The 24,361-nt window shown below is 37.0% G+C and overlaps 1 protein-coding gene across 1 annotated transcript in view; it reads left to right on the top strand.

Annotated features, from left to right (window-relative positions):
- Positions 1 to 16,024, top strand: part of MADD (MAP kinase activating death domain) — a gene marked incomplete at both ends in the record, with an annotated part of 57,638 nt that extends 41,614 nt beyond the window's left edge. The window contains 7 exons of the mRNA XM_079537434.1: positions 426 to 533; positions 631 to 795; positions 2,184 to 2,256; positions 4,129 to 4,235; positions 8,997 to 9,066; positions 13,778 to 13,824; positions 15,917 to 16,024. Coding sequence (XP_079393560.1) covers positions 426 to 533; positions 631 to 795; positions 2,184 to 2,256; positions 4,129 to 4,235; positions 8,997 to 9,066; positions 13,778 to 13,824; positions 15,917 to 16,024 — 678 coding nt within the window. The remainder of the gene's footprint in view (positions 1 to 425; positions 534 to 630; positions 796 to 2,183; positions 2,257 to 4,128; positions 4,236 to 8,996; positions 9,067 to 13,777; positions 13,825 to 15,916) is intronic.
- Between the last annotated feature and the right edge of the window lie 8,337 nt (positions 16,025 to 24,361).

Raw genomic sequence — 24,361 nt, 5'->3', positions numbered from 1 at the left:
TCTGTGCAACTTTGATGTTTTCCTAATATCACTATTGTTGGGAACCTTTGTTCTTGCTAAGACTTTAGCTTGGTTTTATGCACTGAAAGGGCATTAAATTCTCCTATTGTTAACTGGGAAAAAAGCAGACCTTTTCACTACAATATTAATAGTTATAGGAAATAGACACCTCACTATCACATACTGAACATGATACCAGCTTGAGTCTTGAATGTTGTTTTGTGCTGCAGTGACTTTCATAGTTGCTCTTTTTGAGGCTAAACTTACTGGAGTGTCATGCCTAAGGCTTTGTCCAAAATTGCCTCTGCTCATTTATGTTAAAAATACATTTCTCTTGTTGAAAATGCTTCTAGTGTCACCTACTGGACACCTCTCAAGAAAGTTGGTTTCAAAGTTCATTAATGGTGCTATGTTATCTTACCTAGAATGGACGGGAGCTCCCTGTGAGACCCAGCGGCAGCCGCCACATCAAGAAGCAGACTTTTGTAGTCCATGCTGGAACAGACACTACAGGAGACATATTTTTCATGGAGGTAGGGAAAGGAACATACATATATTAATGCAAATAGTAGCATTCAGTAAATAGTATTAGAAATCTCATCTAACTCATCTAACATTCTGTGCACTGAGGTGTGTGATGACTGCATTGTGCTGAGAAGCAACATTGGAACTGTGTATGAACGTTGGTGGTATGAGAAACTCATCAACATGACTTACTGCCCCAAAACAAAAGTTCTGTGTCTGTGGCGGAGGAATGGCCAGGAAACACAACTGAACAAGTTCTACACAAAGAAGGTACACATTTTATTTAATGCAGACAAGACAGTGCAAAACAAATATGTTGTATTGGTGTGTCGTGTATTTTAATGAAATACTAGCATTCTCTATTCAGTACTCTTTACTGAACTGCAATGGCTGCTTAACGCTGACTGAAGGTAACATTTTGCCTTGTCATCTACCTGGAGGCAGTAGTACAGCAGGATGTAATTAAAAATGATGTGCAGCTTTTACTTGTTTTTTTTATTTGAAGAACTAAGAGTAATATGCGATTGGACTGTGCTATGTGAAGGAAGGGACTTCAGTTACTAAGTGTTGAGTGGTCGTGGAGACTTAGTAATATGTCAAAAATAGTGTGTGGGATTCATGGGTAAGAGCTAAATAAAGTTGTATCTTCCAATTGAGTTAGTTGTGCTATTTTAAATCTAAAACTTGATCAAATAGATTGTTTTTTTTTTTCATTGGCCCATGTTTGGTTTTACTGATTTCATATATGCCTTTCTCCACTATTTGGAAAGCCCTTTTCTTCTCCTTATGATTAATTACATGTATAAAGAAATAGCTTAAACCTACTAGGAAAACTCCAATAACTCTTAAACTCCATTAACTCTTACACAATGATCAGCAAACAAAAGGTAAGGATTTGTAACTGCAAATGACATATTGAAAGGCTACTATTTTTGAAGTGTGAAGTGTTTAGATTTCTGCTTCAAACAATTAATTTTGCATAGACCAAGTCCTTGTAACTCAGGTGTGAGTACTGAGGGAAGGAATACAAAAGAGTGTGCTAAAGAAGTTACTTAGAAAGTCAACTGTATGTAGTTGGGGCCCTGGGTAGAAACCCAGGCAATTTATGATTCTGTGAAATTTCTCTTAAAATTTACTCTGAGATTACAATTTACCTATTATGTTATAGTAGAGAAGAGAATTGGAGGAAGATTGTTTGAGGAATATGGCATAAGGAAATGAAGATAATTAACAAAAAGATAAACTATATGAGCATGACCAGCAACATTGTTTTCTGAATGTTGGGAAGGAGGGAGAGGGATTGTAATATTGTTTTGAAACTTCCTCTACGCTAGGAAACTGAGTAAACATCATTCTCATGAGTAATCTAATGCACCCAGTGGGAGACCTGTTCCTTAGCTCATGCTATTTAGATGCAAAATATTTATTTTTCAAGTTGATAGAGAAATTACAAAATTATAAATACCATATAGTAAGTAATCTTTGGTTTGGTAAGTAATCTGTGGTTAATCTTTAATAGCCTTTTGCTGTTGTGTGCCACATTGCCACATGGGGCTTGCTTATGTTTTTGTTTGTTTTGTTTTGTTTTTTAATAATCTTGCTATTCACTTCCCCTATGAGGGGGAAAATAACATTATTTTACTCTTCTTATATGGTAGTGTCGGGAATTATACTACTGTGTAAAAGACAGCATGGAACGAGCAGCAGCAAGACAGCAAAGCATTAAACCAGGTACAAGATTTGCTTGTTGGGAATATTTATTGTTTCATCTGTAATCATCCAGGCTTTTTTATTAGTTTATTTAAGCATCATGTCCTGTAAGTTGGAGACCAGAAGGTAACTTTGCACAACCGTGTGTACACAGCAGATTTAATATTATTCTTAGCCATCTATTATTCTTGCCCCCATATACCTCATTCTAGACCCAAGCAAAAGCAAAACACCTGTATGAAGAAGAGTCCACATGTAAGGAGGACTAACTACCAGTAAAATCGTAACTTGAAAATACTATGAAGCTGCAACTTTGTTTTCTCTTCGTGGCTATCTAACTTTTATTTCTGATTAGGGTGTACAACTGTATCCACTTTGTGTTGAGAATTGAGTCTAACAGTATGTTCATATGTCTCTGTGAATCTACAGTGGTGAATTTGTTGCTTTCTGCAGGTTTCCAAAGCACAAGTCTTTACTATTATTGGAAAGTATTGTTCTTGTGCAAATCAAATAGTGGTTAGTCCAGTGTCCTTACTAATGTAACTTATCCCCTGTAGACATTATTCTTGGTTTAGTATCACTGTGTGAGACAGAATAATATAATTATAATTGGCGTAAATTCCTTTCCTTTTCCTGTTGAGTCAAAAAGTCTAGAAAAGGGGATTTGTAATTTTGGGGAATTGAGTTCTGAGATGGGCAACTTTTTGTTTTTCTTACCTCCCAGAGAGGCGTAAGTGCTGTGTCTGTATGGGTAACAATCATGGAGGTGAATTAATTTTTACATTCTTAAGACCCTTGCATCTCTTGTGCTGGAGTCACTTTGCAGATTCAGGCAAAGTGGGTTGCTATGGGTTTTCAAGTATGATTTTTTTTGTTGCGAGTGTTCCTTTTTTGCAAGCAGATGCTAGATCCAGAAGCTGTGCTTTGAGGTACAAGCAAATTTTATGGTATATCTTAATGCCATATCTCAGGGATCTATGCTTTATATTCATAACTGACATCAGCATGACTGAGAAAGCGACTTGCATTTAAATTCAGCATCCTAAGGATTCAACATTCAGCTTAGCTGTTGTAGCTTGTAAAAAAACACGAATTTCCTCCTAATATTAGTCCAGTTTAATCTGAGGAGGAAGAAGATGGGTTGGATTTTCACTGAGGGTGGAGGAGGTAAAAGTATATTTGAAAACTATTCTAAGAATTGGGCAACAATGCAGTATTAAAAAATGTATTGAAAGCCTTTCCCCATTTTGGTGGTTCTGCATTAGTGATGTTTAAAGCAAAAAAAAAAAAAAAAAAAGAAATTTTCTAGCTGAATTGAACGATGCAAAAGAAACTAGAAATGCCTAAAAATGCCTGGATGAAAATAGATGAAAATGTGTTTATGTCTTCTGTTGATTAGTCAATGCAACCACATTTGTTGATTGCTTAAAATACAAGGTAATGCCATCAAAAACCACCAAGGTCAAAACTTTGAAGCCTAGTTTGTGCTTGCTTATGTTTTTGTACTGAAGAGTTATACTGTCTTCAGTATTATGTGATTGCATTGTTCTCCTATCCCTTTTTTTTTTTTTTTTTTTTTTTTTTTTAACCATGCCATGTTTTACCAGGCATTTAATAAAAATAAACAAAAAACCCCCAACAATATGAAACACAAGATATGTAGGCTGAGCTGACCACAGGTGTCCTTTGCATGTAAGAAGGCTGACATTTTTTGGTACTCAAAGATCCACTGGTGTTCTGATGTCTGTTGTTTGTGGATTCTACTGAAATACTGTGTGCGTCAAATTAAAATTTGTTTTTACTGTTATGCATTTTCCATATGTCTCAATTGACTGCTTTTGTTTCTGTTTATTCTCTTCACCCTCCCGTTTTTTTTCCTTTAACATATCACAGGCCCTGAGTTGGGTGGTGAGTTTCCTGTGCAGGATATGAAAACTGGCGAAGGAGGTCTTCTGCAGGTGACACTGGAAGGAATTAACCTGAAATTTATGCACAGTCAGGTATGGGGGAAATCTATAAGATGACAGTATGAGCATGAAGCTTTTTGCAGCTTACCTGCATCATCTGTGTTTCCTCTTCCCAAAGGTATTGCCAACAAAGGGGTAGTGCAAGGGGGGATGCATATAAATACATCTATTTATATAGTATAAAAATACACTGTAACGAGATCCTCATGACGCCTGTAATGAGCTGAAGGAAAAAAGCTAAAAGTTTAATGGAGGTTTCAGTTTCTGGTTGATTTGTAGACAAAATTGTTCTAAATGCAAAACAAACGGTAGACAGGATCTCAAAGGATGGAAAAAATTGATCATTTGGAATCTGCCATAAAGCATCACATTGTGATAATGTCCAGGTGGCATAAACTGATAGTGTTTGAATATTGCAAGTGCAAAGGGCAACTTTCTGCATCATATGTATTCTGTCTTGTTTTAAAAAATGAAGAATTGTTTGTAGAATTCAGTATGAAAATAGAATGATAAAGTAACTCTTGCTGTAATTCACAAAAATGAGAATAAATTACCGATGCTTTTCCATCTAAATTTTATGGGAATGGAGGAAACACAACTGGAATTGCCATTTCTCCCTTTCTGTGGATGTTGTTTCTGTTGCTTCCTTTGATTTTTGTTTTTTATTTTGCTTTGTGTTTTTTGTTTTGCATATGACATTAACTGCATGCTGTGCTAGACAGTAGAATCAACTTTCAGGAGAAGAGGTGAGAGAGAGAGAGAGAGAGAGAGAGAGAGAGAAAGAGAGTGTGTGTATGTGTGTAAAAAAAAAAAAAAAAAACAAAAAAAAACCCAAAAGCTTCTGTCAGTCCTCCATGGAGTTTTTTTTCCTTTCCTCCTGATTAGATATTTCTCCTCACATAAGCTTTATTTTTTGAATAAACATCAGTGTAGATCCGACTGGAAGTTCATGTGGATCTCAGACACACATGCTCAGAGTCTTTATTTAATACTTCTCCTGAAGTTGCAGCAGCACCACGTGACTCTGAGTTCATACGGGCCAGGGTGAGGATTAGAGTATTGTGAACCTCCTTGGGTTTTCTTTGTGTTTACCAGGCTAGAATGACTATAGCTGACTTGCTGTTAGTATTTCAAATGTGTTCTATATGACTTTTTTTTTTTCCTGCAAGGCTGGAATGACATTTTGAAGGAAACCTTAGAGAAACCTAGTGCTGATTCTTACTGTAGGACTATGAGTCCAACATTGCTTGTTGAACTTGGAATCACAGACACTGAGTCCTGTGTTACCCCCAGCACTCCTAGTGTAGTACATTTATCATGTCCTTCCTCATGGAGAACGGTGTTCTAATTTCCTGTCAGAAATGAAAGCTAGTACATCTTTTCTGTAGGATGGTCTGTACAAATGCAGGTCAGACCTTTGAAATATGCCAACTGTTTTCCCCACCCTTAAAGTTATTCTTCCTCTTCCTCCTCTTTCTTATGAAGCTGCAATCAGATGAGTTCCTATTATTTGAAGTAGATTGATGCACAGTTCTGGAAAATAACACTTGTTAATTCAATGTGTTGAACTCCTGAGTCTATTAGATTTACAGTGTTAACTAGCAAGGGAATTGAGTACCTAAGTAGACCTAGGACCTATCCTAGTTTTCTTCAGTCTCGAAACAAAGTGTCTGGGCAGACATCAGAAGTCTTCCAATTGTGGGTCTGTAAAGAACACGTAACTAGCAGTCATGTAAAACACTCCTCCTAGTGGCACCATGCAAAAATAGCCTGTCCAAATTTCATCATCAAGGATGTTTGCATTCTTATTCCAACACTCATCAAACTGACTGCTTTCTTAATAAAAGGTCTACTGTTTCAGATAAATTGTTCTTTTCATTTTTCATGTAAATAGTACGAATTCCTCCCTAAGGCAGTTGATTTCAGAATACATACATACATATATATATATATATGTATATAAAAGCGTAAGCAAACCCAGGACTCTACAGATGTTTCGCTTTGTTGACAACTGCCTTTTTCTATTTCTTAATCAGTTTGGATGGGAATAACAACTAACTAATCCTGTAGGACCTCGTCAGACACAGCTTCTTTTTCATCTTCCTTTTCTTATCCCACATTCAGGCTTCATATTTGCCTCTCTTTTCAACAAGGCAACTTGGATAAAAGATTTCTGTTGCTGTGATTGAAGTCATAGAAATAGTCAGTCTTCCTATGTTTTAATTGATTTCTACTCAGTTTTTTTAAAAAATAAAAAATTAAAAGGTCTCTCTTCTGACCTACCTGATAAGACTGAACACACTGCTTCAATGTCAGAATGGTGCTGTGTTTCCTGAAGCTATTTTTGAAGACTTGACTTGTAGTGCATGTACTTTGGCGCTGCCCCAAAGGAGATATCTAGGAGATATCTAAGGTACATGGTGGACCAACCTGTTTCTGATGTGTGATAGTTCACAAATTGTCTTCCTGTGCTGGCAGTGCACATAAGGTTAGGAAGAAAAACTGTTCAAGTTTGTCCATGCCTGGAGGATCAGAGGAAATCCTGCTGTAATAGGGAGGAGTTAAAATGTTCCTGTGATTTTTGCGGGCTGTTCACAAAATTCTACGTTGAAATCTATACATTTTGTCTAATATTGGGTCTCAGTAACTGTCCCAGTTAAGAATTCATCTGCATGATAAATAAATGGAAGTTTAATACAGTGCAGCAGGCACGTGCCCACTTACATTAGGATCCACAGTGAATGCCCTATCTTGAAGAAGGTGTTTCCCTAGGGTGAGTAGCTCATATTTCCTTTAAACGCTTGTGTGTTTGCTGACTGAGAGGAGAACATCTCTATCCCTTAATCAGTGTAGTGAGAGGATGTCTTTCAAATCTTGTGTTATGAAAATGGGTAACTTACTACAATTTTGACAAATTCTGATATAGTTCCTGACTTGTGGAAACACAGCATTCTGTGTTATACACAGAACATGATGATCAGAAATAGTCAAGTCTACTGGACAAAACATCAGGCCTTCCTATTCAGTTTTTAACTGTTGTGCTTTAAACTACAAGCAAAAACTTTTTACAGGGGATATTACAGAAAGAGGAAACTGAGTACAGTAGAGGGTTCTGATGTTGCCTGGTTTTGTCTGTTGCTATTCCTCAAAAAATAAAATATTTTAATCATGGAAATGTGGGTGAAAACATACAAAGAAAGATGTGATTAATTTTCCTTTCCTGAGTGCCTGAATGTAAGCAGATGCAAGCTTTGGATTTTCTGTTTAGGTAACTGGAAGTTTAGTTTTTGATGCTGATCAAAAAATCTCTTGTGACTATTAGTTAGTTCTCTGGTTAAAACAACAACAACAATTTAAAAAACGCAGTCTAGAAGATCAGCCTGACTTGTGGTCACATTTACTGAACTCTGTTGATACATATAAGCTTGTTTCTTGAAGAAAAGGGTGGTTGTGATTCTCTTTGCTTTTTTGGGGGTAGCATAACATCTAGGGCTGTATAACTTTTTCTAGTACTGAATTCAGAAGGGTTGCACATATTTCCTTTCCCTTCTCTCCAAGGCAATGCAGTTTCTCTAGTATAAGATCCTAAGGTCATACTGCCAAAAGTACATAGGAACTGAAAGTATGGATCCAGACTATTGTAATACAGTACTGCAAGTGCATCTCTAAGGTACTGGAAATAGACTTACTGTGACTGTTAGGGTAATGGTGTTTCTCCTGCCTAGAAATGGAAGCATATTAGACACTGCTGTGTGGAATTTATTTATGGTACTTTCTATAGTTCTTTCATATGTTTCTGTCTTGACTGATCATTGTGGAGCTGTGCATATGCAAAGGGACTGTTTTATATCTTGAAATATATTGGCTATTGAACAAACTTAATATGCTCAGAGAACTTGTATATTTATGCAATCTTGTCATTTAGGCTCTAGACTGAAAAACCTCATTGTGTAGTTCAATTATTTTGTCTTTTGGGGTTTATGTTTGTAAAAATGAGTTAAAAGGTTTGTCTTCTAAGCGACTGCCCAGCTGACAGTGGCCATGTGTGAAATGAGCAAACAATAGAGAAGGGTCCCAAATGCTCCCATGCTGCTTAAAGCAGAAAACTGGTACTGAGAGGAGACAGTTTGAAGTGTAAGTATGCAGGTTATGTATCATAAGCAGTAATGCAAAGTTAAATGGTGCAAGAATATCAGAGAGGAAGATGGCTAGTAGTTTGTCATAGGATTAAAAGTGACTGCCGGGTCGGTCAGAAGAGTCAGTGTCAGGATGGGGGAAGTGTAGTGTCCCTTACCTGCCCTCTGTGCTGGAGGAGGACGCATGGAGGGGCAGAAACTGGGATGGATCAGAGGCTACAAATCGTGGCAAATTTGGGAGTCAGCTTTTTTCTTGTCCCCCTCTTCCGTTGTATTTCAGGTGTGTTGATATTCTTTTTGCAATAACTCATTTGAGTGCCTGAAGGGGTAGCAATGTTGGATATGTCAGAGTTACTAACTCCTTCGTTTCTCTTCCATGCTTTCTCCTCCTGCAAGGAGCGGAAGGTACTTCATCTTCTGCTGTCTTCGCTTCTTAGCACTTTTAAGTTATTTGTTGATTTCTAGCATTGTGGCCAGTTTGTCTTCTGAATATTTATTTCACCCTTTATTTATATATTAAACTGTAAATGAACTGGTAGTGTATGCTTAAACACTTCAGGTTGTATCTGCTGTGGTGATGTTTTTGTTTTATTTTGGTTTTTGGATTTTAAGAGGAAAACTTACTAATTTTGTGTTATTTTTGCTCCTGTTTTTGTAGGTTTTCATAGAGCTGAATCACATTAAAAAGTGCAATACAGTGCGAGGAGTCTTTGTCCTGGAGGAATTTGGTAATTACATTATTTTGATATTAGGTCTGTATTCACATGGCAGTAACTCAAATTTCCAGACTCTAGATTCAGAATTGCACTGTAGTTTCAAAGATGGAAGGGAAATGTAGATTCCACTGAAAAGTTACCTAACAGAGAGATGAGAACTTCACATAAAAATTTGCATGTGCACTTCCGTCATAGTGAGACTTGTGGCCTAGATGCTTCTCCTGTAGCAAACAAATCAGGTGTTCTGAGTTTCATGAAGCAGACAAAACATCAGGTAATCTTGAATATGCATAGGAATCTTCTTTGGTATGTTCCTTTTTCTTCTGACTTTTTTTTTTTTTTTTTTTTAAAGCAGGACTTGCAATTTATTTTTCTTAACACGCTGTGCTTTCACTGCTGAAAAGTTCTGCTAAATGTTTATTCTCCACTGTACATGGAGTTTAATTTTTTTCTGTGCAGCAGAAGGTCTTTTGTAAGATCAAGCATTATACTGTGGTTTTGGCTTCAGAGTATGACTGGTAAACTGTAGTAAAGCAACAGTTAAAGAAAATAGAGAATTTGTGCCGTTTAGGCTATTAATTGCTATTATATGTAATCTGCCTGTAGTCTAATTTGGAAAAGTTCTGGGTTTCTATTCAGTGTTAGTCAGATTATACTGATAAATGAAAAAAAAAAGAATGGCTTTAGATGTGACTCAATAGTGATACATATACTTCTCTTGACATAGTCCCCATACCTGTATTGTTTTATTCTTCCACCCATCTGCATGAGTCTTAAGTGTAGGTCTCAAAGTTTTACTAAAAAGATAAAATTTACAACATTGTTTTCTTGTTAAATCAGCATACTTTAGCTGCTAAACAATATTTAAATAAACAGCTCCCTTCACTGTTCTCTAGTGCTGTGAATAGAAGATTCTGACTGATGGATTCTCTCTAATAATTTAAAAGAAATTTAAGGAGAGTGCTAATATTAATGTCTTCATCGTTAATAATGCATTCTCTCCTTCTGATGATAGAAAATTATAAGTTATTGAAGTGGTATAACCTTTCTGGCACTTGGTTGCACATTGTTCACTGTAAATGAATCTCCCAGAAATTTGGGATGGCAAGTCATGGAAATTTTTTCTCCTTTCCTGAAAATGTTGTATGTAGCTCAAGTGATCAAATCATTGTATTTAACCCCTATTTAAAAAAAAAAAAATAGTGTAAGTGATCAAAAGATGTCTGCATTGTATGGTTACATATTCTTTTTATATGTTTTCACCCTGATGGGTGTGATTCATTTTACTTCTGATAGAAATTGCTTGAAGTTGTGAAACATTGATAGGCTTTACAAATATTAGAGTTCAGAAGCCATAAAATTAGCTCAAGCCATGGCTGCAGTTTTCTGAGAAAAATAATTGGATCAGAAATTATATTTGGGTCATTTTTTGAAGACTCTCAATTCAAAGTGTTTTCTTAATAGCTGATTTACATTGCACAAGATGACAGACAATATTTGACTTAATTATTCCAGTCAACTTCTGTTAATGATTCTGTAGTACAGCTTTTTGTCCCCAACTTATAACTATTAGGAAATGTTTTGTTCTTGTTTCACAGAAAATATTTATAATCAAGGAAAATCTAGAACTGTGATAAGAAACTTAAGGAAATGTAATTTTTGAAAGTAAGAGAAAATAAATTGTGAGTTGGATGCTGAAAGAAAAGCTGAGAAATCATTTATAAAGTGAAAGCTACCCTCTTCCCAAAGTAGAGGTTGTTAACAACAGTCAGTTTAAATGGACCAAATGAGGTTTATAGTTTATCCATTCAGCTAATTAAGAAAAAAAAGAAAAGACGAGGTGTTGCAGAGAAGCTAACCTCTCATGGATAAATGAGTGACTATCTCATATGCACTCTTTTACTTGTTAAAATATGACAAGATGTGTGAATCTGTCCTGTGGAGGAAAAATTAAATTTATTAAGAGTGAATCGACAATATTGACCATCAAGTTGCATGGGCTTCTTAAGAACGAAGCTGCAGAGCTATGTTAAACATTTTGAGCCTTGCAATGAGATTCATGGTACAGGGAGTGTCTTGAAGTAGTGCCTCCTCTTAGGAAGTTTGAGTGCAGTAGATGTGTACACTAGTCTGATGAGAAGCAGCTCAGTGCAGAGTTTGTTTATTTTATTCTGCCAAGTGTGATTGCTCTAACTGTAGCTATAAGACAGCAGGAAATTAAAGGTCTGTTTGGTAACACCAGGTTTAAATATCAGCATGAAAGTTGCAATTATAGAGCAGGGTACAAGCAGAAGCTCAGGAATTGTTGCCCAAAAATGGAAACTGAGATTTGAAGTAGGTGACAAATGTAAGGCTCTTCACCCTGGAATTTGAGTTACTGCTGTGTACTTGTGCTTTACTTGTGGCCCCTTCACCATGGCTGCTATGAAAACCTTCATTCTCCAGCAGGTAAAGTGATGTCCCCTGAACTTGTTCTATGGTACTACCGTATTTTCATTCACAGAACCAAAGGCTGCAGAATGGTGCTTAATAATTCTTCATCCGCTTAGCTTAACAGCACCGGGAATAAGTCTTAACGTTAGAAGGAACGTGCTCGTTCTAATCTCTTAATTTGAGGCTTGGGTGGGGTGGTTCTTGTTGTTGTTGTTGGTTTTTTTTTTTTTTTTTTTTTTTTTTTTTTTTTTGTGTGTTGTTCTTTTGTTTGCTTTCTGTATTTTACACTGATAGCGCTTTGACTTCTGTGGGTATAAATCTAGACCTGCTTTTTTTGTTCTTCCTAACTCAGTCCTCTCAGGAGAATTTTCCCTACTAATAGGACTGCAAAGGAGTACTGTACTTAAAGAAAAGGCAACTTACTGACTACAAAGTGAGGAGAGAGCACCTAAGCACTGTGCTGTTCCCTCTCTTATGATACAAGACTTTACACCTTCCCTTCTCTCCTTGTCTCATGGCACAAGGTCCTTACAGCTTTCCCTTCCTGCTTTTTGAAGAGTATATGAGCTGTTGTATGTTATCCAATGGGCAGTGAGACTTACACAACTGTATAAATCCTACCCTATTTGGCTGTGCAACAGCCTCACTCCCACCTTTACTCCCTGGTGACAAGGAGTTAATTTGGAACATCTGGTGCCAACGGGTAAGGTAGCTTGGATGCGCACCTCCTTCTCTTCCCAATTCTGATATTGCTGGGGCAGTGTAGCCTGGGTGTGCACATCCCTCATTTTTCAGTTGCTAATATAACAGCCATCTCTTCAAAAAAACAGAATTGAAATATCAACCAGAAATATTGCGTTAATTTTTAAAATCCAATTCTGAACTTTTCAGTATTTTTTTTTTCCAGGAATGACAGTACCATGACATACTAGAATTGGTGGGCACTGGTTTGTTTCTGGAGAGTTTTCTCAAACCCAGTCTGCACTGCCTACTTTTGGCTCCTTAGAGCGTGATCTGTCTCCCTCTCCAATGTTTAGATGTGTCATATCATAAGTTGAAAAGATGACATCTGCATGGATAGATTTTGTTGTGGACTTTTCCTAATTACTCATACTGAATTCATCTGCCTCTTTTTTTTTGTCACTAGTATTATGTGTAATAAAATACTTACCCTTCCCCTATGAATCTGGTATGGTTTGGTTTTGAATAATTTCTATACTGCTGCTAAATATTTTTTTTTTGTTGTGATACAGAAATTTCATGGCAAATTTCAGCTTTTCTGGAAGGGAAGTATCCAAAGTTGGTTTTGTTATTACACATTTTAAAATTACCATTTGTATGTTCTTAGTGTTGGTTTTGTTCTCTCCTGGTGATTTCCGATGGTATCTGTTCACAACAATATCTGTAGACCAAGTGTGAGGTCAGATGCACAGTTTGGATGCAGCACATACTGATGGTGATAGTTACAGCCTGCTTTTTTGTGCATTCTATAATGAAAGCAAAAGACAAATTACCTTAGCTATCTTATCTTCTTTCTTTCTGTTAGTTTGAGACAGTGCAAAGGAGCAGCATGATATTTTCTGGGTAATTTTTAGTCAGTGCACTAATCTTCTTTTTGTGTAAAATCTTCAGGAAATCAAATCAAGCCTGATATTCTAAGAATACATGGAATTGAAATCTATGTTCTATTTTAAGACTATGTGTTCAAAAGCAAAGAACGTTTTCATTGACAATACCAAGTTAAAAATGAGCATGCGTGTCCTCAACAGAAGAGAATTTTTAGAATTTCTCAAAATCTGGCTGTGAAATAATCTTCCAGCTTAGAAAAATGTTCTCCATAATATCCTGTTTGTTTGCTTTTTTTCCTGTATTCCACTGGCTTACTGACAGAGTGTCCAACAGTTCTTATGAGATCTGTTACTCAGCAGAGAAGGATTCAAACATTAAGCGCATTTTGTCATTAATTTTGCTGCCTAGCAGGAATAACTACTAGTAGAAAAGGCAGGGTCTCTTAAGAACCATCAAATATCTATTACGGTTTTCCAAACGTAAACAATAAAATATTTTTGCCAACCTGAGGAATTCATTATCAATATTGTCAAGGACATGTATAATGTAAACAAAGAGAAGAAAGAGTACCTAGAAGTGAGAGATAGTGAGGAGCCCTGGTCCTGCACCTGCTGTCTGTGTGCATCCCTTTCCTTTCCTATGGGAACATTGTGCTGTTTCTTTCCCTTTTTCCTCTCGTTTTTTGAACTTTTTGTTTTGTCTCTTGCCCGTCCGGTTTTAGTTCCTGAAACTAAAGAAGTGGTGAGCCACAAGTACAAGACGCCAATGGTGAGTCAACTGTGATGCCTTCTGGTAGTTTTCTAGAGAACAAACCTTTACATTTTCATGTGGTGAAGAGAATTGCATTGAGATTGCAGGATTTGCAGTGCTAACATTGCAGTGAAACACAAGCTGCTCTTTTGTTGTCTTCCCTTAGTTAAAACTCTTATAAAATTTGGTGATTTTTGTTTCTGTGTAACTAGAGGAACTTACGGATAATGCAGAATGTGTGGTCTCTTTCATTAAATAGATCAAACCAATCCAGCTAGCTTGCATCTATATCTTCAGCATAATATGCTATTGAAAGCATTAAACTAAAGACAGTGCAGGACACAATCCCTAATTCACAAAGCAGATGGAAAGGGAAACAAGTTCCTGGTCTTGTTAGCTGAGTTCATGAAAAGTTCCCACCTCCTCACAAAAGTGAGCAGTGAGATGTAAGAGAATGGTCTAAGTATTGATTCTTTCTATACAGTTGAGTTATTGCTGTGTTTTCAAGTTCAGTTTTGTATAAAGTTTTGGAATTCAGACAGCTGATAATTTTGCTTAGCACTTTTACGTGTATTTCAGTAATCAGGCTTATGTATCTTACAGGCAGGAAATAGCTGCCAGTGATGATCATCATAAATGAATTGTTTTCAGCTCTTTTCTCTGAAGTACAGTTGCATACATGTGGTAATTGCATGGAAGCTGACCATACTTCATAAAAAGGGAGAAGAATAACTTGATCTGAGAAATGTACTCTAAGAATGTTGTTTCTCAAACATGCAATCGAAGAAGCAGAAAGCTGTATCTTTTAACAGGGCAGCTTAATGGAAGTGAATGATAATTTACAGGAGCATTGTAGTTTGTCCTGTAATACAAGAAAACATGTCATATTTGGACAGCGCTATCAGAAGAGTGGTTGGAATTTTGGGTTGTCTTGTATGGAGCCAGGAGTTGCACTCTGTGGTCAGAGAATCACAGAATCATTTAGGTTGGAAGGAGCATTTAAAGGTCATCTAGTCCAGCTCCCCTGCAGTGAACATGTAAAGGGACATCTAAAGCTAGATCAGGTTGTTCTAGTTCACAATGAATTTACTGCTCCAAAGTGCTGAGGATCCTCAACTTACTATGACCAAAGTGGTCAACAGCTATTCAGAGACATTTTATGTTTTAGTCCCTTCCAACTCAGGATATTCTCTATGATTATGCATGCCACCTTCACAAGGACAGTAAGTATGAACCTCACCATACAGGACAAGAACTCTGAAGAATAGCCAGTATTAAAACTAGGTTATAAACTGAATCTGTATTACCTTCACTGAGCTGTGCTGCCAGTCACATGCTAGGCAAAGATTTTCCGCTAAGTAATAGCAGATGTAATCATTTAAAAGTATTATTTGTAAATCTGCTAATGGCACGTGAAAGTCTCTGCACTTAGGTAGTGATAAAACTGCTTTGTTGCGTATATATACATATGAAATGTGCAGTGGTAGGTGTGTTGTTTATAGACATGTTAAATTATATCCATCTATATATATTAAAATATTTAGTTATTATTCACATATATTAAAAACAAAAAACAAAACAAAAAACAAAAAACAAAAAAAAAAAAAAAAAAAAAAAAAAAAAAAAACCAAAATCCAAAAAACTTTTGTTAGCCAGGAATAAGGATTACCAGTCTTGACCATAAAATGATCACAGTTGTGATAAGGGAGAATCCTACTATCTTGTTAGTCAAGGAGTAGTATTGGATGTTTGGTTTTACCATCGTTTTAGCTATCTTTATCAATTCCTCGCTAAAGTAAATATATGGAATATTTTTTTTCTAAAGCATTGGCTAACTTATTCTTAGTGTACTGTTCTTAAAAAAAAAAATATAAGAAATTATACTATCAAGCAACTAATGGTTTTATCTCAAAGGTTTTTTATTTGTTATATGGTTCATCCTCTCTATTTCAGTGAGAAAGTAGCATGGGACACTTCTTCCAGATTTTGTTTATAGCCAGAGCAGTCATTTCACAAAGAAAGTCATGCAACAAAATACAAAACATGCAGTGGATTTTATAAAATGCTAAATCATCTGAATTTTGTTATCTCCCTTTCAAACTTCTTGTAGGCTCACGAGATCTGCTACTCCGTGCTGTGTCTCTTCTCTTATGTGGCTGCCATTCGTGGGAAAGAGGCAGAAAACAAAAGCAAACCACCTCGACCAGTTTCCAGTTGATCATGATATTGGGAAATACCTACCCTATGGCACACTGACGTGCAGTATTTCCATTTTTACTGCAGTTACTGGAGCTCACTTTCCTGTCTTCTCTGAGAACTTCGTTATTTATGTATGACCCTGCAAGTCTTTCCCCATAGAAAAATCTAAGACTTCATTCTCAGTCTCCTTCTGAATTCATCTTTAGTGGAGTTTTTATATGGGCTGTTCATCAGACAGTTTTGAGCATCAGCATCCAGCTGTGAATGGCCTACTCTGGCCATTCCTTGGAATCTTTTTTTTTTTTTTTCTTAAGATGACTAATATGGCTTAAGTTCAGTTGGTTTTTGTTTCTAGTGGTACTTGTTCCAGACTTACCACTTTACAGCTGCAGACTTCTGCTTTCCAATTCTCTTGTGTGCAGTGAAAGCAGTCTGGTTCTGCACGTTGTTTAAATGTAATATTTTCTATTGTTTTCCTTCTGTGTTGTTCACTTTTACTCACCGTCATGGAGTTCTTGATATATACTTCTTCAAGCCCTTTTGGTAAAGATGATCGATTAAGCTACTATAGTCTTAAAATATCACATGTGAAAATTGTAGTTTGGTTATTAAGTTGGTCCATCTGTGGAGATGACTGCTTCTAAAATGGAAAAAAGAAAGGAAATTTGAAAGCGACATATCATGAAAACCCCTGACATCCCTTCAATTGCGTGGATTTTAGATTGGAGTTTGAATAATGTTTGTAGGCATTCCAGCAGTGTAGTTGATAGCAGTTAATTGCAGGGTCCAGAAAATGAGAAAGGAAATGTATAACTTGGAATTGTTATTGGCAGAAGCTCTTGTAATGTACCAATGTAATTCTGGATTTGTAACTGTACAAGACGTTTCTATAGTAACATGCAGAATGTGCTCAGAAGCTCAAAGGATTACTGTCTCTAAAACTTTTAATCTATTGCTTTTTTTCAGTCTATACTTTTGTATATCGAGGAATCTCTCAAATACTGTGTTAATGAGTAATGAAACTCCCTCAGTTAATACTATCCATCGCATTCCTTATTTTAAGTAGACTGAGTATGAATGTTTTTTGCATCCTGTTTTTGTTATTGAACTGTACTTCACTTGTCTGGAAAGCTCTCAGGATGCTGGAAGGTGAGACTGTCTGGAGAAAAATAATACTTGTGAAATACCTGGAAAAATGCTCTTGATGCAAACTGATGTATGCTTTAACATAGGATTCTGAGTAAATGAACCTGGAAATAATGCTGTTTTGGCTTGGTCAGGGATCTACTATTTTGAATGGAATATACTAGTAATGGGTGAGGAAAATATGTAAATATTATAGTACAACATCTATTTATAGAAACTGTACAGCTGTCTGAATGTGAAAATAAAAGTCATTCAACCAGTGAGTTGTTTTCATCCTGTGCTTTACCTTTTCTATTCATGCATCTAACTGCTGTTAGTCGTGATGTACAAAGTACGATGTACACATACATGAAATAATGAGAAAGAGCAAAGTACAAATGGATAATTGCATTTCTTACCACGTGAGAAATTGGACTGTAAATGCCCTTATGATAAAAATGCTCCCCTGTTCCCTTCCATAGAATGTTTGTTAAAGAGTAGTAGCAGAGGTTGCTCTTCAGGGACGAGTAAGAATCAGTAACAGTGTCTGCAAGTGGACTAGCACAGGGGTTCTGCTCCAAATGTGGTTTCAAAACTGAAGAAATTCTTGAAATGTACAAATTCGTTCTTATATTTGACGATGTGTACTTGTACTTGGCAGGTGTTCTGGTAACTGAGAATATAGCATGTTCATCTGAAAGGCCATATTTCTGCTACTAAATACTCAGTGCCATTCTCTGAAGACCAAATACAGATCTGGAGGTCAGATTTAACATTTTCTAAGAGAAAAAGTCTTTGAGAACAAGGTAAGGAAAAATCCCTTCCACCTTAGCTTCGTCACTCCTAAGTGTTGAAAGGTATGTAAACTGTTCTTTGGAGGAAAAAAATAATTACAGCAATTTGTGTGTGTTTTGACATGTCCTACTTCTTTTGATCTTTAGGTAAGAATTCCCTAAGCAGCAACAAGAACCTTCCAAAACCAAAGGGAAGACTAATTGAGAATAACTGGTAATGATAGTGTTAGAATACTTCAAAATAGCTAATCCTACCAGTCTTACCACTAGGAGGAGCCTCTGACTTACTGTTAAATTATGTTAAGATAATTTTTTTTTTTTATTTTTTTTATTTTTTTTTTTAATGAATGTGATTTAATTGAATGTGATATTTCCATGGCACTTAGACAAATAGTGAATACAGTGACAGAGATTCATGAACTTGCCTTAAAACTTAACGTATTTGCTTTTCATGAACAAGTTTCTTTCTCTGCTATAATTCCTTATTTCTGGAAGTTGGTTTTCTAAGTGACCATTAAATGTTCTTTGCAAACACTGGCATTCATAACTGATTTTCCTGGCAGTTTTTCCCACTATCTGTGGGATTGCAGACCTTTATTGTGTTGTTCCAAAAAAGGTTTCTGTTTGTTTGTGACTGCCGTTTTTGTGCCTAACATGAGAGGATGCACATCTTAAAGGTTAAAATATTCAATATCAGTGAGTCTCAAAATGGTGGCATTTGCTAAGTGAAAATTAAAAATATTTTTTGAAAACTTTTGATGTTGGATGTGGAGGAAATGATTCATGACTTTAAGAAAATGTTTATAAAAACTTCTTTACACTGTTTACTAGCTTCAGGTAAACTCTTCCCTCTTACTTTGGTGCTTTCAGGGCAGAAAGGATGGTAAGGTGAAATGTTCTTTGAAAGCTGAATTGCTAGTAGATGTAAATTAAGAATTTAAATTCCAAGTAAGATTCTTAGTAATCAAAGTGTAAGGAAATGATTGATTCCATGCTGTCATAGGAACCATTATGGTACAACAATACTAAAGATAAAAATATTTCTAGAGTTGTGAAAATAATGTACTGGGTTCCCACCAAGTGTATTGCTAAGAAGGAAGCAGTAGCTAATATTGCTGATCAAGAGCAGGAACAAACCAGCCATCTGCCCCAGTGTCAGGCACAGGCTCCTGCATTCACTGAATTGAGAACTAAATAGAAAATAGAAGCTAAGTTTCTCATGTAGAGAGTAATATTTAGATCTCAGTTCCCCTTGATTGTCAAATGGATTAAAGTTAGAAAAGATTGCCTCTGAAATGAGATCCTGCTTCTGTGAGAAAAGAGGGCCTCTGCACCAGTGGTATTTAGGAACTCAGTCACTGCTCTTAGACAAGCAAAGTTTTGGTGAAATACAGCATCTCCTAGCTCCTAAGGATGTGAGAATTAGGAGTAAGAAGCAGCACCTTTGTGCAAAGTATCTTGTCAGTGTAAAGCCAAAGAGCTTTTGCTCTTCCTGAATTCACAGTTCAGACCGTTTTGCTTTTCACAACAGTACATTTCCGAACAACTGAGTGGTGTTTCTTTGCTTCTGCTACCTGCCGTGGCTTTTTGTGCAGTACTACCTTGTAACACTCTTTAAGATCTTCAGTCAGCAGGAGCTTTGAGTTCCTACAGCTGTTTCCAGTGTGGCTCTTCAGTAAAACAGTAGAAAAAACATGCTGATTCTTTAAACAGTAGTGATATATGACCCCTCTTAACAGCACTGTGTCTGAAGGTTTAAAGCTTCGTGTTGGTGATTGGAGTTTGAGTGTAGGTGAGTACACCAGAGGACTTCTTTAAGGCAGATTCTGAGCTCAGATACAGTGGCTAATTTTCTGTTTGGCTGTGCTTAGTATAAGTGTAATTTCAAAGTTAATGTTGTGTTTACACATGTAAAAAGCATCTGGGACATAGCAGTTCCAGCATAGTCTAATTTTGTTTTAAAACATCAATCCTACAAAGAAAGAACCATACATGCAGAAACCAAGGGCAAACAGTGCTGCTTCTATTTACAACAGTTACTATAGTGATAAACATGGTTTAGGAACCTACATAGAAATAGAAATCCCCTTCTCCCAAAATAGCTATACACAAAAAGGAACAAACGGTGGCAGGAAAAATATCAAGTAAAGCTCTAAACAGTTGTTTCCTTCAAGTAGATGAAACCTCTTGTATTTCCATTGCTCTTCTTTCACTCTTTTTTGCCTTTTCAGTTTCCCTCAGTAACGCCATTGAAAGTGCCTGTCTTCTCAACATCCTGGATGGCAAGCAGTGTCTCTCCCTTTTCTTCCAGTTTCCCTGCTTGGATTCCTCACAGTTTCCCCACGCTTAATTTCTTGGCCTAGACTCAGCCAGCCAGCCTCAGTTCTGAACCTCAGCTTCTCATCAGATGTCTCTCGCCATTTCCCTTAGCATTATTCATAGTACTTCTCTCTCCCACCATCATTGTGTAAATCATATTTCAGCTTCTGTCTAAGCAGTCCAGGCTGCACTCTTAGCCAATCTCTTGCTCAGCTGGCTTCTACCCAACTTCCAGTAAGTCTTCCTCCTCTCTCCAGCTCTCAGCAAGCTCTCTGTCACCCTCTTTCATCTTCTTTCATCCCTCGGCCTCTTATTTCTTTTGCACTTAAACTATGTCGGATGGAGTGCGAAAGAGGGCCATTGAACAGGAAAAAGTATCAGTTCTGCTGGTCCATGCTGGCTCCTAGCAACATGGACTCTTCCCTGCATTCCTTATTAGAAACAGTTACATTTCATCTATCATTAGAAAATTCGTCTAAAACAGGCTCGTAACCTAAAAATCATATATAAATCGTTAACATTTTTCTATGCTGGAGGGGAGAGAGGAAAATATAATGCATTATAAACATGTAGTACTTAGCCCTGCTTACACCAGTAAGGAGTTAACAAGTAGAAATGATCAAAATCTACTATACTTGCAACCTTACTGGAGGCTAAATAACTTTCATCCACATCCTCAGTTCATGTATTTGAGTCCCACAATCTATATTTATAAGCAAACAGTGAAAATTGTGTGATATTTCTGATACTTGTTTTACAAATGGTAATGAATACGAACTCAAAGTCAGGTGATTTTCCATGGTGAAGAAAATAAAGGGCACACCACTTACTTTTTTTCCAAATTTTATTCCATAGCTTTCCTATCCACGGATATTTTGTATGCACTGAAGTAGGTATCTCAGAACTGCGTTCGTAGCTAGTTGGATAGTTACCTGTGGTTTTAGGGCTGCTTGTTGTCAGCACTTCTGCCTGGGACAGATAGCAGATGTTTTTGTTCCATATCAGGACCACACAAATGAAGCTATTCTTATCTGTTTCTTTCAAACTTTCACCAGCTCAACCTGTTCTAAGACGCATCGCTTATGCAGGCTGCTACATGGACCCTCTCAAAGACAGATGAAGGATATCTCAGTGACAGCTTTTGTTGCCCTAATATAGAGGTCTGTGGTTGGGAGGCTCTTGAAAGGTATCAGTGGGCTATTTTTAACCTCTGTGGACTGTTCTTAAAAAAAATCATTTGTAAGGAGACAGGAATGGCTTTATTTCTAAACATGCTTCGGGACACAATAGTGCCAAACGTTTCTCCTAAACACACAAAGGGATTTTAATTTAAAGACATTCTGCGATAAAGGCAACATAAATTGTACCTCACCAAAACACCTTTTTCTTTATTGATTGCATTTGAGCGACCATTGAAACATTAAGTAAAAGAGGAATTGCCATTGATTTGCTATTTTCTTCTGTTTGTATCCATTCTACTCAATTGCAGACCACAGAACAGAGGTCTAGAACTAGCACAAGAATACCTTCTTAGAAGGAATGATTCCTGCAGGTGAGGTGTTCAGAGGCTCTGTTAGATATCTACCTTAACTGAAATGGAAAAGCTTTGTTATGATAATGTAGGAACCTTCTGACTTCTCCCTGTAACTTTCAGTGAGTCAAATTCAATTTTTATATATTGTTGGATATAATAAGCTTTGACAAATTCAAAAAAGTCACTAAAAATTATCGTTGCCTTTTGTAGAAGAGCAATATCAAATACCAAGCTGTCTTGTGGCTTTTCTTTTTAATTGACTGAAAGCAAAGGTGCTGAGGCACCAATGGGCTGACTGCTGCTCTTCCCCCTGCTAGGTGGTTCCAATGAACGCGTATCTCCTCTGGGAGCAGGATGAACTCGTGCTGGTAGGGCGTTTTATACCATTTAAACGTTCTGATGGGATGGGCTCAATTCCATCAACCGTAATGCTCTACGCTCGGCTTGCAGCGATTCTGTTTAGCTCGCAAGCCTCGCAGCGGGTTCTTGCAAAGGGGCCTCCTAGAAACTTATTTTTAAATTTATTTAAAACAGTAGCGCGAAGGGAAGATATGAAACGCGAGGTGTGTGTGAGCAGCGGTTTGTAACAGGAGCGCGGTGCGCGCTCGGTGCTCCCTGGCACGGCCAGCCCCGCGCTGCCTCCTGTCGCAAAGCAACGGCGGGCCGATGCTCCCGCGGCGCGAGGCGGCCGGCACGAGCGCCTCGATGGCTGCGGGCGGCACGCGGCGCTGCTGGGCGGGAAGCGCTGAGGTGGTGCTTCGGTATTCCCCCTCCGCTACCTGTAAGTCAGGCGCTGGTATTGAAGGAGAGCGGATAAATAAATACATAAAACATACATGTCACCGCCGTGAAGAGAAGCCTGCGAATGACCCGAAGAGGAGCTCAGTGTTGTACCGTCTAAGTGCGATTTGGGTAGTGCGGTGTAACACCGGCGTAATTCGTAAGACAGTAATTGGTGTTTGCACAAAAGAGCCAGTCCTTCGTCCCTGACGAGCTCACTGCAGTTTATCATTGCACCTGAAGAAGTTTTGTTAGGTGTGGTACACTTTGGCTTCTGATTTATTTATTTATCTTCCTCTCCTGGATTTCATGTTCTGTTGTTTCTCCTTCATCCTTTTTTCTTTTTGTTGCATTTTTTTTTTTCAAGCATTGCTCTTTGATTGTATTTACAAAGTGCAGCTCAGCCATTAACACGTTTTGCTTTTTTTTCTCTCTTGCAGAATAATAGTCAAGATTTGCACTATGAGGCAAACCTATAAAGTAACTAAAGAAAATAAGGAGTACTGGTAAGGTTTGCTTTTCATCCACGACTCAGTTTTGTGACTTCTTTATGAGAATTATTAAGCAAAGCTTCCCTTTGCTAGGATCAAACAGATCCTTATCAGATTTAAATGCAACACTTTAGTGGATTTGTTTTATTAAATTGTCTGGCCCTCGTTAATAATGTTTTCACGACTGATCTTACCTTGCATATTTGCAAAAAAGAAAATAATAGTAGTATTACTGATAGTACTTTGCAACTGCAGCATACAAATACTTGCCACAGCATTAGAAACCATAAGGCAATCTCATTTTGTAGCAGAGGAAATCCCACACAGAAGGTAAGTTAAAAACCATTATTTGTCATGTAGGTTTTCAGATGTGTTGGGGGAAATTGAGACCTTTTTTGTCTTTAACCAGTTATATTTGGGAGAAGCTGCTGAGTTTATTAGGTTTAATTAAATACGGATGAACATAATGTATGTATTTCTTAACAACCCAAAATTAATGATGAATTAACTGTATGGTAAAGATCACCATCAGAAATGGAGAAGATAAATTTTGATTCAGAATGGTTGGAAAACAGAAATAAAGACACAAATTTCTAAGGATCTTTCTAGAACTTCTATTAGAAAATTCTGATCTTGTGGACGCACCTTGCCTCATTTCCTCTTTTTGGTGTGTGAGCAGTGCTTTGCTTTTTGAATTTAGGATTCACGTTTTCAGAAAGTTAACTGGAGTGGATTGGGGTGTTGTTTTTTTTGTTTGTTTGTTTGTTTGTGTTTTTGTCACTTCAGCTTTGGATTTACATGTATGTGAGAGACATCTACGCATGTGGTAGAATTTTGGACTTGAAGACCATTTGAACAACATTTCATGAAAAGTACAATTGAGTAACATTTAATACAGTGTACTTCTTTTCACAACTGAGAGGGAAAATAAGTGTTCACTTTTGAAGTACTGCTTTTCCTGAAAGCATTTTGCTCATGTTGAATAGCTAAAATTCAAGCAGAAGATGCCATTTTCTTAGTGTCTTTTGGTTTATTTTTGTACTCTTTCAGTACAGTACCCCATTACAGCATGAAAAATCTGTTCTTTTCATGAAACACCTTTCTGATAATGCAAAGTGTTTGTTATAGCACCTGCTTTTCTTTGTAATCTAAACTCTTGCAATTCTGTCTCTGCAATAGCTGTTGTCCCACAGATGCTGGGTTGATCCTGTAAATCCACTTAACATTCTAGTAGTAGGTAATAAAATTATTTGTGATGTAGGACATCTCTGACTTCTACGTATTACATATGCCTTACTTTTAGAATAATAGTG

The sequence above is a fragment of the Tetrao urogallus genome, assembly GCF_951394365.1.
Source record: "Tetrao urogallus genome assembly, chromosome: 6".
NCBI lineage: Eukaryota > Metazoa > Chordata > Aves > Galliformes > Phasianidae > Tetrao > Tetrao urogallus.
The sequence above is the reverse complement of the archived record's forward strand: the minus strand, read 5'-3'. Positions and strand labels throughout refer to the sequence as shown.